Source organism: Neolamprologus brichardi, chromosome 16 (assembly GCF_056152115.1).
Source record: "Neolamprologus brichardi isolate AB-2024 chromosome 16, ASM5615211v1, whole genome shotgun sequence".
Classification (NCBI taxonomy): Eukaryota; Metazoa; Chordata; class Actinopteri; order Cichliformes; family Cichlidae; genus Neolamprologus; species Neolamprologus brichardi.
The window spans coordinates 14,035,736-14,051,145 of NC_142119.1; the positions used below are offsets into that span (position 1 = coordinate 14,035,736).

General features: G+C 39.1%; 3 protein-coding genes across 3 annotated transcripts; all 3 read right to left on the reverse strand.

The window, feature by feature from the left end:
* Positions 1-208: 208 nt before the first annotated feature.
* Positions 209-1,805, reverse strand: LOC102777697 (gamma-crystallin B-like). Its single transcript, XM_006805799.3, has 3 exons — positions 1,736-1,805; positions 1,416-1,658; positions 209-540 (listed from the first exon to the last, which is right to left on the reverse strand). Exons 1-3 carry the CDS (start codon positions 1,742-1,744, stop codon positions 268-270), a joined length of 525 nt encoding a protein of 174 aa, XP_006805862.3. The 5' UTR covers positions 1,745-1,805; the 3' UTR covers positions 209-267.
* A 1,043-nt stretch (positions 1,806-2,848) lies between these two features.
* LOC102778272 (gamma-crystallin M2-like) lies at positions 2,849-4,620 on the reverse strand. The gene is made up of 3 exons (XM_006805801.1): positions 4,536-4,620; positions 4,026-4,268; positions 2,849-3,241 (listed from the first exon to the last, which is right to left on the reverse strand). Exons 1-3 carry the CDS (start codon positions 4,545-4,547, stop codon positions 2,966-2,968), a joined length of 531 nt encoding a protein of 176 aa, XP_006805864.1. The 5' UTR covers positions 4,548-4,620; the 3' UTR covers positions 2,849-2,965.
* A 2,440-nt stretch (positions 4,621-7,060) lies between these two features.
* Positions 7,061-11,348, reverse strand: c9h2orf80 (chromosome 9 C2orf80 homolog). The gene is made up of 8 exons (XM_087830182.1): positions 11,055-11,348; positions 10,886-10,967; positions 10,721-10,803; positions 10,400-10,490; positions 10,184-10,261; positions 9,990-10,077; positions 8,935-9,035; positions 7,061-7,289 (listed from the first exon to the last, which is right to left on the reverse strand). The coding sequence occupies exons 1-8, from the start codon at positions 11,093-11,095 to the stop codon at positions 7,221-7,223; spliced, it is 633 nt and encodes a 210-aa protein (XP_087686308.1). The 5' UTR covers positions 11,096-11,348; the 3' UTR covers positions 7,061-7,220.
* Positions 11,349-15,410: the final 4,062 nt, after the last annotated feature.

The window sequence follows — 15,410 nt, forward strand, 5'->3', positions numbered from 1 at the left end:
TTGCTCATGTCTAAACAAACACAAAGGTCCAATAGATAACGCTTGAGCCTGGGTGAGAAAAGTGTTAGTGCTTGAATGATTTTATTCAATCCTCTTATGAGAGTTAGGATGTCAGGCCACAAGCCCAGCACATTCTCTTGGGGAAAGATGCCCTCTAGATGCAGAGAGCAAAAACAAAACTGAGTACACTTGAGCACTGATGCCATTTTATTCAGTGTGTAAAACAAGGCAAAGAGTAGACATTTCACAAGAACTGTCCTTCCGTCTTTATAAATCCATGAGACGTCGGATGGACCCAACCCTGGAGCTAATGGCGTTCCAGTTGCTGAAGCTCCTATACTGGCCAGGTGAGAGGTAGTAGTGGCGCCCCCTGTAGTGGTGTTGCTCATACATCAGCCAGTGGCCATCTGTCACATTGCAGGAGTTGAAGTTGGAGAGGTGGAAACGGTCCATGAGATTAGGACAGTCATCCGTCAGTTCCATCATTCCGCCTTCCATGTCGAAATGCTCATACAGCCTCATCCTGAAGCTGCCACTGTACTGCAGAGGTCAGGAAAGTCAAACGGTCACATTAGGTTTGTTTTTTGTGAAATCTGTTCATGTGCATAGCTGTGGGTTAGATGATGAGATGCACCACATACCTAATAAAATATCTGCAATAAGCTGCATACTGGCACTAAAAGAAGAGAGTAAACGCTGATGCCTGTTTCTAGGCCATTTCTACTCTACACCACTGGTAGGCATGGTACGTGTTAATTAATGTTAACATACCAGTACCACCATACTTTTTAAAAATGAAATATTAATATCAAGTATTATGTATTACAAGTATCACAAGTATCTGATAATGTAAACCAGTGCAATTAACAGTCTGATTTTCACTCTAATACATCTTAACAATTTCCCCAGCTTGCCACTGTCCATAAAACGGGAGAAAAAAAGACAGTAACAAGCTAGCGTGTAGCTACTATGGTTGCCGAAAAGGATATTACATCATGGTCCTCTACCAAGAAAACAAAAGTTCTCTGGTGGGATAGGATAGTTTATATTTCTTAAACAAAAAACACCTCTGAACACAGATTGCTGTAGCAAAATTAGCCCATTTATTGGCTAATGCTACATGCTAAAAGTCTGCTGCTTGGCGGTTATGTTGGAGGACAGGCAAGCAAAATTTAAAACATTAGAATTAACAGAAGAGCACAAAAGCAGCACTTTATCAGCTTTGGATCAGTCAGCAGTGACCTCTTTAGTTTAAGTGAAATCACCTTCATTTCTAATTTCAGAGTAGTTACTTTTTTAATCGAAAAAGAAAATCATTGAATAGTTGGTGTATGTTTTTCTGTGCGCTGAATCTATTATTGTAAGAGGTTAAGATGCAGAATGACACAGTGATGGTATTTTACTGAGGTTCTTACCGAGGGGATCATGCGACAAGATCTGACACAGTCATTCATACCGGTCATGCCCATGTAGTCGGAGTACTCTCCCCTCCTCATGAAATATTGGTTTCCCGCGTAGCCCGGACGGTCATAGATCATAAACATGCCGCTTTCCACTCGAATGGAGCGGCAGTGGTCAAACATAGAGTGCAAGTTGGCACAGTCGCTCATGCACTCATAGTAACGGCCTCCAAAGTTCTTGTCCTCATAGAAGATGATCTGACCGAGGGACAGAAAAAGGCATGTAAGCTCATTTTTGATCTACAGATATCCGTCATGTAAAACAACATACGAACCTTTCCCATAATGCCTGCTGTTGTTGGTCAAACTTCTTCCTGCGTTTTTAAATCCTAAAATTAGCTTCCATCTTTATATACAATACCCTTTTGGGAGCAGTTGGTGTTATTTAAATGAGGCGTGGTGTCAGCAGAAATATTACAAGAGTCTTCCCACTCCTGTTTGTCATGTCCTGTGTTCAGGTTAACAGATGCCATACAGCTTCCAGCAAGAGCTACAACATGTGCAGGCGCTGGAACAGTCACAGCTCTTTCAATCTTAATGTGTTTGCTTTAAATGGGCTGGATTCAGAGTATGAAGGGTGAGTAAGTGCCTATAAAACGTTTCTTTTTGCTGGTGTGTGTTGATATTGATTTATAATTTTCTGTAGGAGTGAGACTGACTACTAGAAAAACTAAAAACTGTACTTCCAACAAACATTACACCAAAATTTGGCAAATAATTACCTTATTACAAAGAATTAGAAACACTCGTGTCAGTGAGTGTGTTCTAAAACAGCGGTCTCCAATCTTTTTTGTGCCATGGACTGGTTTATGCCCGACAATATTTTCATGGACCGGCCTTTAAGGTGTCGCGGATAAATACAACAAAATAAAACTAGTACCGGTACCGAAAAAAGAAAATTTATTCATAACACATGTGAAAAGACCAAGGAGAACCGAGTAAACGATAAAAACGATAACAAAATAACGCTGAAAACCGATAAAAACCCTGAAAACTATACATTTCACACCTGAGCCTCAACTCTCGCTGCCCGGTACCAAACAACTCACGGACCGGTACCGGTCCGAGGCCCGGGGGTTGGGGACCACTGTTCTAAAACTCTCCGCTGCAATTTCACTAAATTTTATGCAGTAAAAATTAAGCAGAACAATGCCATGTTCGTTTTAATTATATTAATGCCACATGGCAATCTCCTTATCGAATGTGCAAGTATGTCAAAATAAGATAAAGGCTCATTCTCGCACAGGAAACTATTAAGGTTTCAAATAAATATGTCAATGTGTGGAATGCCCATATAATAGATGATGATATTTAAATGCTGGAAATGTTTATGTGACATTTCATGTGATGTTAGTTAAATCAGTCAGTAACAAAGAAAGCACAGAAAGTAGTTTAACAACAGCTCCATTTATTTATGAAGTTATATCTTACTAATGCCAAGTCAATCGCTGAGACACGTTACCATTTTTATTTTGTTTTGTTTTTCTATAGTGATTCAATCCAGATTAGAACTCTGTGATTCTGCGGAAGGAGCCAGTGGTGGCGCAGGTGGCCCCCCAGTCACTGAACTTGCGGTACTCCCCAGGCTTCATGAAGTACTGCCTGCCACGGTAGTTTGGGTGCTCGTAGAGGGTCCAGTAGCCATCCATGACATTGCAGGAATAGATGTCACGGCTCCGAAAATGATCCTGCACCGACTCGCAGTCCTCACTGAACTCCATCATCTGACCCTGGAAGTTGGGCCGCTCGTAGATGCGCATGCGGTAGGGCCCCTCGCTGGTCTGGATGAACATAGCAGTAAGGTAAAACACAAAATTAGAGTAGCATCAGTACGTCTGCAGCTCTGTATGGGTGTGTGTGAGGGGAAGATTTATTGGAAATTAACATAGCTTACTCTTAAAAAATTAATATGTCTAAAAAATAAATAAATTTTAAAAAAAAAAGTCAAAACCATTGGGTTTTTTTAATTTTAAATTTGTAGGACTGCATTAATATATCAGTTAAATGTTGGCCCACATTGGCCTTGTTCAGTGATATCTTCATGTGAGCAAATAAAATTCCATTAAGTAATGTCAGAGGCTGGTATTTATTTGTCATGCCACATCAAAAGAATAGTTAAACATAGACGTGCTTAAAATAAAAAATAATAATATACAGATAATACATGGAACCTGATTTAATACAGTTTTACAATGTGTCATAATTATGAGAAAACAGCAACAACAACTTATTTGACATTTATAATTGACTTTTATTTACTTGTTTGGCAAACATTAGCTTGTCTTACACCTAACCTTGAACTATTTCATGTGGATTCTGTACAGAGAAAGCACTTTGCACTTTTCAGCAACTAAATCTAAACTCTTATTAAAGTGCAACTTTAGTTGGAAGGAAAAAATATCTAATATTTTAATCATGTTATTTGGCTTGTGCACATAGAAAACAGTAAATATCAGTGGTTTAATCATCTAAATAATGACATAAAACCACTTCTAAGTCAGAAAATGTAATTCTCAGATGACATTTTTCATAGTATTAACTGCACATAGTTTCCTGTTCACTCACATAGGAGTAGGTACGGCAGGAGCGGATGGTGTCGTTGTAGCCCATCCAGCGCTGGTAGTCTGGGTACTCGCCTCTGGTCAGAACATACTGGTAGCCAGTGTAGTTGGGTTTCTCATACAGCACCCAGCAACCACTTTCCACCTTGATAGAGTTGCAGCGGCTGAAGTGGGGGTGCATGTCAGGGCAGTCGGTGTCGCACTCATACGAGCGACCCTGGAAGTTTCTGTCCTCATAGAATATGATCTAAAACCAGGGGAGGAGGAGGAGGGTGGACAGAGGCAGTCACAGCCAAGTCTGGTGATGCTGTACTACAGATTTCAGTCGAGCCTGTATGTGTGATTCTGGTAGTGTTGATTATGTCATGGGTTGTTAAAGCCAGTTAAAGGCACTGTCAGTTTGTCGGTGTCTCTGGCAGTTTAGTTTTTAGAACCTAATCATTATTTGAGAAGCTGCAACGCAACTTGTCAGCTTGAAGAAGCCCACTTCTAAACAAAAATGAATCTCTCTTACCTTACTACTCATCCTGCAGTGTGCTGGAGCCAGTCACCTACAGAAAAATGGTGGTCTCACAAAGCGGCACCACAGCCCCGCTATATAAACCTCAATCAAAGGGTTAGCAGATCCCACTTTAGCTGTTTTTTCAATGAGTGGGGATTTAACGTACTGGCATCGTTGCCAAGAGTCTTGATCCTGCGCATACAGCGAAAATCCCTGAATCATCAATGCAAAAGTCCTACCAGGCAAATTACTGACCCACTGTGCCCTCTTTATTGATATGGACATTAGAGACACATTTTATCCACTCATCAAGGAGATTAATCTTTGCTCGCAGAATGTCAGAGGTAATCACAAAACGAATCAGCCTCTATAAACATTTGCAGAAATTCCAAAAAAGAAAAATGTGGATTTGTGTGTTTTATTTGTATGAGGAAAATGGGACCAGGCACCTTCAGTGTAAAGTCAATATCAGTACCAAAGTGATATTTAGGTGCTTTTACTTTGTGTCACCCTGGAGTTTGTATTCAGGTACACTTATTTGACAGTTTTAGTTACTCTGCAAACAATCTGATATGTAATTGTAAAGAGATAGGATACCAAATATCCAGTTTTTCTCTTACAATGGTAACAAATGCTTCTAAATATTACTGGACATGGATTAGGACTGATTCTAAAAGTCAATCATTTGAGATTTTCTTACATTTCTATAACAATTCAATTGTATTTATATAGCCGCAACAACAGTCGCATCAGGGTAGTTTATACTGCAAGGTAACAAACCTATAATAATCATTTATCCACAAACTGATTATCTAAATTAATAACATAACCTGAGGTAACAAAAATGATTTCATTGTTTTCATCAAAGACAAAACTGGAATGTTTAACAGGTAATAAGTGAATCTTGTCAAAAGCATAAACTTATGTTGCTGTATGCTATGAGGAGTGCCGAGATTGTACATGGGAGAAACCAAATAGCCACTCCATAAACGCATGCCACCTCGACGGGACAAGACTCAGCTGTATATCTGCACCTAAAGGATAGAGTTCACTCTTTTAAAGGTTCCCGGCGTTCACATTTTGGACAGAGAAGAAAGATGGTTTGAAAAAGGACTGAAACAGGCCTCTATGTCTACTGTGAATGACCGTCATTGAACAGAGGCGGTGGCCTATGACACACTGTCTGCCACCTACAATCCAGTTTTGAGATCCCTACCCAGGCGCCTCAACCCCAACTCATCAGGTGACTTCAATAGGTACATGAGAGGTTGAGGCAACGTGTCACACAGGTGTCTCCCGAAACCTCTGTTGGTAATGACCCACACCTTTTTTTCACACCCTGGACCTTTTGATGAAATCATAGGTGTCAAACTCTGGCCCACAGGCCAAATTTGGCCCGCAGCCTAATTACATTTGGCCCGCGAAGCCATACCAAATTACTATTAGAGCTGGCCTACTGGTATTATACAGCTAATATATATATTGTTTAGTATTAAGCTTTGCTTGTTCCATATTAAGTTTTTCAGCAAAACTTGTTTGAGTCCATAAGAAAAGATTCATTCTTATATCTGGAGGAAGTTTTTTTTTTTTCAATAAATATTAATGTTAGCCCGCGACTTTGTTCCAGTTTTGAATTTTGGCCCACTGTGTATTTGAGTTTGACACCCCTGACATACATGATCAATAGTGGGTCAACGACCCTTCACAGAATCAATCCTGAGGGTGGCTGTAGCTCAGGTGGTAGAGCAGGTCACCTACTAACTAACTGGGAGGTTTGCGGTTTGATCCCAGTCTACATGCCAAATATCCTTGGGCAAGATACTAACCCCATGTTGCTCTCTGATGCATCCATCGGGGTATGTATGAATGTTAGATAATAAGCGCTTAGGGGGAAAAAAGTACTGGTGTGACAAGTTGTGTAAAGCACTTTGAGTGCTCAGATAGAGTAGAAAATTGCTATATAAGGATCAGTCCATTTACCAGTCTTTACTAGGGTTTAAATATCCGGGACTCTCCACCTTTTGGTTTTAGAACTGAAGAAACCTCTTGGATGAGAAATAAAAACGTCTTCAAACAACTTAAAGAAGTCCAGTCCAGATAGATACCAGTGACAGGTTGAGCCAATTTAATTTTGATGAAAATTAGGTCAAGGTCATATCAAATATGAAAATCAGTAAACCCTGACCTTGTGTATGAGCTGTGTCTTTCTTGGTGAGGACAAGCCATTTTTAACTCCAAGAGTTTTTGGAGTTTTTCCTGGGTAAATAATATATTTTTAAAAATCTCTGACTCCAGTGAGACCATCAGTAGTTTGAGTCATTACACATCTCCAGCGTCACCAAAGGCTGTTTGACCAAGAAGCATGGAGTTGTGCTTCAGATCATCAGACCTCCAAAATCGCATAAACTCCACCAACACAGTCTGGTATGGCACTTTGCGAGGAGTGAAGGAAACACATTAAAGCATGACATTGAATGTAGTAACAACTTATTCATATAATGAATGAAAGCCCAGTTGACAGAAAATACTTCTCTGTTTATGTCTCTTTTATTTCTGAGTACTTCAAGTGCATTTCTGAGTTTAAGTGACATTTTTAGTTGAGTACCTTAACATTCAACTGAGCAGTTTTACCATTTCATGTTGGTATTATTGCTCTAGCTCAATGTCTCTACATCTGGCAGTTGCTGGAGGTTGACGTCAGTTGTGCAGAGACTCTTGCGAGCCTTCATAGTGCTCAGTCCTTTCCTGGTGAACATCACTGCTGTCCTAAAAGTGAAGCAGAGCGTATGGGAGGTCTGTTTAGATCCACAGGGTGGCAGCAGAGGATTTTCAATGCAGACGTTGTAACAAGAAATTACTGTTCAAATATTTCCTTCTTGGCTTTGGGCATTTCAAATCCTAGTCTTTTCTCTGAAATATTTCTGGACTGATGTTGAACATTTCAAAATTACTTCCTATCTCTTATACCTAATCACTTTTCCTTAACTTAGACTGAAAATGCCATGAGGTCAGGGAAATGTGGGAATACTAAGAAAAAAAGAACCGCATTACCCAAACTGTATTTACAGGAGACTAAGAGGGCCTACAACAGTGGCACTGAGGACCACCTGACATGTAACAACTCAAGAAAGGTCTGGGGAAGACTACAACAACAAAGGTCTTCCACATTTAGCTCACATCTGTTTGCACACAAAGCTAACAGACCCACCGAAGAGGCAATCACCATCCACACAGCACTAAACCACCTGGAACACAGAGCTGGACATCCCGTGGACATGCTAATCAGCATGCTACATGACTTGGCCTCTCGATCGCCATCGGCACCAGGACCAAAGACTTCCTCACCAGCCGTTCACAGACAGTCAAACTAGGTCCCCACCTCTACTACTCCATCACTACGTACCTGTCTGCTCGTATAACACCATAATTAAATTAGACACAACCATCATTAAGCTTATCACAAGAAATGAGTCAGCATGCAGAGAAGAGCTATGAAGACTATCTGAGCGATTCTTGGTAAATAACCAGAGACTCATCACCACAAAGACAACTGCATTATTAGTGGAGGAAATATGACACAGTTCTGCCCCTCACTGTATAAATGGAGCACACGTAGGAAGGGTGCAGACATCCTGGGGGTTTCATATACAAGGACCTCTCCTGGTCGGCCAACACCACTGCAACTTCCAAAAGAAAGTGCAGCAATGAGCGATAAGAACTGCACAGAAAAGAACTGACTACTCGTTTCTGGAGGAGAGTGCCATATCACGCTACCTCAGCAGAAATACCAAAATTGTCCAGGACTTCACTCACCCTGGCCATCATCTATTGTGGTGTTACAGGTCAGCCAAGACTCACACGTCCAGATTTAGCAAAAGGTTGTTTCAGCAGGCGGTGCGGATGTTAAATAAGAAAAAAACCTAAAAGGTGTGATTTTATTTATTCTACGTGCTACCGTCTCGTGTTTTAGTCAACATCTTGTGTTATACCATGGCACCATAGAGTATTATTTTAATTTGGCTCTATGTACAATAAAGGCAGTCTTTAATAATCTGCTTGATGTCAGATTATTAAATATCGAGGTGTGTCTGATGTGCTGAAGCTACTGTCTCCTGAAGATGCGACCTTCACTTTACTTTCATCATTGAAATAAAGCTGCTTGTCCACAAGGAGACTACTTGGTAAGCAGCAGGTGTTAATAAAACAGATGCAGGTGTTAATGCAGCTGGGTTTAGCAAGTGGTTAAAAGTTTAAAACATATCTGCATGTTGTATATGGTATATGAAGGGAAACACAGCAGCCATTTACATGATTTGTACTGACTACTGAAGTATTTTTCCTTGCTATTTAGAGACGTTAGTTCTTATTTTGCCTACCACACATATGGTGATTGCTCAGATACGGTACTCACACTGATGAAGGACTGAGATGAAGTGGAAAACGAAGATGAAACTTGCTTCGGTGGAGCACTTGCCTTTGTCTGCCCAGACAGCCATCTTTTCAGCTTCTGATCTGCAAGAGTTTCGTTTTGGGGTTTGTTTGGGTTTTTTTGTTTGTTTTCAAAAAACAAAACAAAAAACAGTCCTTCGGAATATTAATGGCTCAGTCACACTAGATTGAAAAACCTCCCAGGATGATTGGAACGAATTTTCTTTCACATTTGGCATTTGAAGCAACCAACTGGTTTGAGACCATTTTTGCTCACTGGTCACCTGGTAGGAGCCAACCTGCCTCCCAGCAAATAACTGCTGTCAATTGCAGTCAGCCTGAGTCTGCAGAATAGCTTTACTCAGTCACTACTGAACTGAAGTACATGTTTGAGTGCTTCTGTTTTGTATTCCTTATATTTCTACTTGGCTCAAAAATCAAACATTCTGCAAACTGATACTTTTAAAGAATAATGTATGAATGTATGAATGGGAAGGCAAAAAATCAAAGAAAAAACAAAACAGAAGTCATAAAAGTTCATGTAGACAGAATAGTACATTGTTGATGATGTTGTCTATATTGTTTAAAGAAACAAAACACAGATCAAAGAAGATTAAAACTCAAAAGAAGGAAAAGTTCTTGCTTTTGTTTTGTTTTTTTTTTACTTAAAGTTTCCCAGGAAACTCAAGATAAATACTGCTGAGTACACTACTAAGAGGTCAGAGAGGTTTTGCTATACTCATTTATCTGCTGAGGATTGTGTCTCCAGAAAGAGTAAAAAAAGAAAAGAAAATCTTATTTTAAGTTGATTATATTTTATATGTACTCATAAAATCTAAATATTCTTGCCAAGCACCAGACGCACTCTGTTTTGAGACTTGTTTCAAGTATAGACTGTATTAAAGTTGCCAGCAACTCTTTGGTTGTACAAAGCAGTTTAATTGTATAGAAATCTATTTGATTCCCATTTGAGAAACAATTTGTATCTTTATTCTCTCGTCACTACCATAAAGGCTAAACCAGATAACACACACTTACTGTGTTTCTTGGAGTGGTACACGGCCTTGTAGGATCCAAGTATTGCAAACGGATGATAGGACAGAGTGATGGGATAGACAATTGAGCCCTTGGGTTAAGAAAAAGAAAAAGGAATGGGATGTTTTTAGGCAAAATTATGTTTCAAAAAGAATAAAACAGTTGCAGCCACTTTCCTAACTAGGACACCTTTGTACCTTGGACTTCTGGTTGGGGTATGAAGTGGCTGGTTTACACCTGTACAGAGTCAAGATTTCCTCCACTGGCAGGCTACTCTAAACAGAAACACACAACAGTTAAAATAAGCAGTTTAGGCATTAAGTGCATCAAAGTACTCTGAGGAAGATTTTTCGAGAGTTTACCTTTAGCTTTTAGATTTATTAAAAGTTGCATTTACATGTAAATATCCTTACCATAATAATCCCAGCAAAGGATGACAAGATCATAGCCTCCCGCTCTAAGCGATTAGGATACTGGGCACTTCCTAAACTGCATGTTGCTCCACTGTGGTGCAGGAGGAAGGTGATGAAAGGCAACCAATCCACCAACTGACTCTATTCATTTGCCTTTGTAAATGCACTGTACGGCATCATGTCTTATTACAGCTGCTTTTACCAAAGTTTTGTTTATTTTTCTACTTGTTATTTAATTTTTACTAAATTTTGTGAGCATAATAAACATAATTGAGGAGTATCAATGATTGAACGCTTAACTTTAAAAAACAGAAAACGTACATGATCTCTCTGTCGAGCACATGTCGTCCTTCCTTCTTCTCCAGCCACCAAAGGGCAACACTGATTGCAAGATCATAGTGAGCCTACAACACAGAAGTTGTCAGCTCTACTTAGTTATACATTAAAACATTATTTTAGCATTGGTTGCTTCTGCTGAGTTTTTACCAAGTCATCCAGCGCTGTGAAAGTTCCCTTGCCCTTCGGATCAAAGGCGTCTTCCCTAAGTTTCTGTCCAATGTAGTTGTCTCTGTTTGGGAACAGGAGAAAATGAACCAGTTGCCAGTTTACTTACCGATTGCACGGTATGCTTTGTAACATTTTAGCATCCACTCACATAAGGGCCTCAACATCTCTTTTGAGCTTGTTTGCCTCCATTTTCTGAATGAAATCCTCTCATCTAGGACTCCTGCAGAGAAATCAACACATGTACAGTCCACAGTACATCTTCTACATCTTAACTAGTCACCTCAGCGTTTTGTGCAATTTGTTGTTTTATTCATTTTTGAATGATAAAAGTGTAATTTTCCTAACAACACGTAACCTAACTGAATGTGAAACCATGCTTTTAATGTTTCAGTTAACATATTCAGACCCTTTGATGTGCCTACTGTTCATTTTTATTGAATTCTCCAGTCACTGGGAGACTTCATAGAGATGGGCATCTGGCCAGTTTGAGCAGAAAGAGCGCACACCAGGGAAAGGACCAACTTACCAGGAACCAATCCTCGATAAACAGAAAACTTTGCAAGAAAGTTATAGAATTCGATGTTGCATGCATGATGGCTTCTCTATGTGCGCGGCTGCTGAGTTCTACACCTGCAGGTTATTGAATTTATACACAAAGAATGTAATTGATTGAGTGCCAATGAATATCTGCACCCATGAAATGAAATTATTTGCTCCTGACTGCGTTTTTTCTCACCTGCGGTTTTTGACATGAATATAAGCTTTTGTGTTTGTCAGAAAGCTCTGAAAGGCCTCTGTGAGCACATGGAAAAGGATTACAAAAAATATAAACTCTTTGCACTAATAAACTAGAGGTAGTGTGTGTGCTGTAGTGATGTGTCGTCGCAAACGAAATGGCTCTTAGAACCGGATCTTTGACGTGAACAACGCGAGCCTGCTCCTTATCGCGAGCCGTGTCTTTTTTTTTTTCCTTCTCTCACCCTCTCCCTATGCACTTTTTTTCCGCTTCACTCCGCACACGAGCCTTGTGCTTTGCGCTGGGCAGAGGGGGGAGGGGCGGTAGTTACACTCACAGTAGCACAGGAACAGAGCCAGAGGGAGAGACAGAGAAAGAGCCAGGGACAACAACGTCACATTAGAAAGGTATAGTAATCATCCACAACTATTTTCAATTGCAGATGATAAAGGATTCAGAAAGTTTATTCATGCAGGTCCATATGACAGAGAATATGCATGTTCTTTTTTTTTCATATTTTAATTTATATTTAATTGTGTTGTGTTTTGCAGTGTTTTGTGATGTTTCATTTTAAATTTGTTTAAAAGGAAAAAGCTGAAAATTTAAATAGTTAAAAGTTGAACTGTGACTTGTTGGTTTTTGTATTATATGATTTATTTATTACATTTTATGTGGAGTGAATAAATAAAAGTATATTTACGGTGGCTCCTAGAGACAAAGCACATACAAACTTCAAAACACGTACAAACTCAGAAGCACGTACAAAACACAACAGAAGTGTTCCAGGATGCTAGGCCCAGTGTTGAGCTTTTGTTACCTGGTGGCTACACAAGCCAGCAAGTACCAATGACCGGATTTGGTGTGTGGTACACTGTTCCAAAAAATAGTAATGTCAAAGTATCTTACTGTATATTTTACAGTATTGTACTGTCTTTCTAGAATAACATTAAATTTACATAAGTAGACTGTGATCTTACATGTCAAAGGTAAAAATAACATAACATCACTGTACATATAGTAAAACACAATTTACTTGTTTTTTAAGTATATTTGTTTGTACACATGCATATTTAGAATGTAAAAATACATTCACAAATGTATCATAATTTCACAAATATTTGTCTGTTATGTGAGAGAATGATCTGTCAAATCCAAATGTAATACTATGGAAAAATATATAAAATGATCGAAAATTAATGAGAATAATCAATAATTAAAGGAGTATTTGAATTATAATTGTGCTGAAAATTTCCTGTCATCTAGGTCTGATTCAATAATTCAGAGGTAACAAGTGAAAATATAATTAATAGGAATAAAAACAAAAAAAAAACATATAAAACATTGCACGGCCACACTGTGCTAATTATATATTTTAAAAAATAAATGTAGAGGTAGGAATTGCAATTAATATAAATCTCAAAGTATTCACAACATTCCTGAACAGAAATAGGCCTCTGCACCTGGGGTGAGGGTGTGGCCATGAAAACAATGTGACATGCCATTGGATGTTGGGATACATAATAACATGACGCTAAGCATCGGCCAATGAATGTGAACTAACAACCACAAGGTCGCGGGTATGGCTGCACTGTAGGAAAAAATGCTAATATAAAAGTATTTTGCTGTGCATTTCACAGTTTTGTTCTGTTCTTCTAGAATATCATTAAAGTCACGTAAATAGACTGTGATTTCACATTTCAAATGTAAATTAATGTTAAATCACTGTAATGTAATAAAACATAATTTTCATGATTATCAAATGTATCTGTCTGTACACATGCATATTTAGATTGTTAAAATACATTCACAAATGTATCATGATTTCACAAATATCTGTCCGTTATTTGAAAGATTGAACTGTTGAATTCAAATGTAATGCTATGGTAAAGTATATAACATGATTCCTATAAGCTTGTGTTACATCACATAAGTATTATTATGGCTATATTTAGGGCGATCGTGGCTCAAGAGTTGGCAGTTCGCCTTGTGATCAGAAGGTTGCCGGTTCAAGCCCCGGCTCGGACACTCTCGGTATTGTGTCCATGGTCAAGACTCTTCACCTACTGGTGATGGCCAGAGGGGCCGATGGTGCGATATGGCAGCCTCGCCTCGGTCAGTCTGTCCCAGGGCATGCAATCCATTATTATTTAAACCAACTGTTAACTGTATATTTCTGTACATTTACGTATTATGATTCATATTGCCACATTCATTGACATGTTTATAGGTAATTTCATTGTTTGATCACGTTAAAATGTTCCTAATTTAATGTCTGAAAGCACTTGGAAAAGGCAAAATCCCATGTAAAATTAGCGCAACAAACTCTATTTTCATTACTGAAAATAACTGTATTTTCATGAGAAAGTTATTTTCTGTTATTTTACGGTAGTATTTGGGCGCCCCAGCTGCCAGAATATTACTGTTTTTTTAAGATGTTTTTTGTAACAGTGTAGTAACAGGTAAATGAACTTTTTTTTAATTATTTGAATATATATGAGTGCTTGTATATAAATACACAGACAATACACATATGCTTTCAATCGTGTAATTTAAGTGATCTAGGTAGCTCTGTTTTGAAGTTCAGTTAACGCTAGAAATGTGTTTTGGAGTTTGTATGTGTTTTGTCTCTAGGGGCCACTGTATATATTTATATATAAACATATATAAATAAAACCACTTTTTTTTACATTAGTAATTCCTTTTGTGCCTAATTTTATATTCTTGTTAATAATAAATTAATTAAAGCAACAAAACAACCTGAAGAGCCGGTTCGGAGCCGAAAGAGCCGGTTCTCTAAAAAGAGCCGGAAATCCCATCACTAGTGTGCTGATACCATCCTTAGAGTGAAGCATGGTAGTGGTAGTATAATGCCAATGCTTTAAACCAGGGGTGTGTAACTCCAGGCCTTGAGGGCTGGTGTCCTGCAGGTTTTAGAGAGCACCCTGGCTCAACACACCTTAATCAAATGATTAGTTCATTACCAGGCTTCTGGAGAACTTCATGACATGTTGAGGAGGTAGTTTAGCCATTTGAATCAGTTGTGTTGGATCAAGGACACATCAAAAACCTGCAGCACACTGGGCCTTTGACACCTGTGCTTTAAACCTACAGACCACGTTAGAGCAGGGGTCTCAAACTCCACTCCTCGAGGGCCGGTATCCTGAAACTTCATGTGTTCCTGTTGCAACACAGCTGAATACAATTATTATGGCATTACCAGGACTCTATAGAAGTATAGAGCATGCTGAGGTGGCAGTTCAGTCAAGTTCTAGACTCTTGCTAATGACCTACTAATTGTATTCAGGTGTGTTGCAACAGGGACACGTGGAAAGGTTTCAGAACACCAGCCCTTGAGGACTGGAGTTTGAGACCCCTGCGTTAGAGAGACTTATGATGCCAGTTTACTGACACCACCCATCCTATGTGAAGGAGCTCAAGAAGTTTTGTCATGGGAAATAAGATATACTGTCCGCAACCAGGCGTGCAAATCCTCTAGACAACTTAAGGTCTTGGTCTATAGGCAGTCACCATTCTGCCGGCACTCAAAGCCATCATGGCTCAAGTTTGCACTGTCATCTTCCTGCAGGACTGTTCACTAATGTGCCCAACCAGTCTCTGCATTGGTTAAGTTCCCAGAATGACCTATGCAAACAGGCAACACAAGACCAAAACGCAAAGTGGCTTCCAAAAATTTCTCAACTAAAGGTCTAAATACCTTTATAAATTAGATATTTTAGTTGTTGATTTTTAATACATTTGCAATATTTT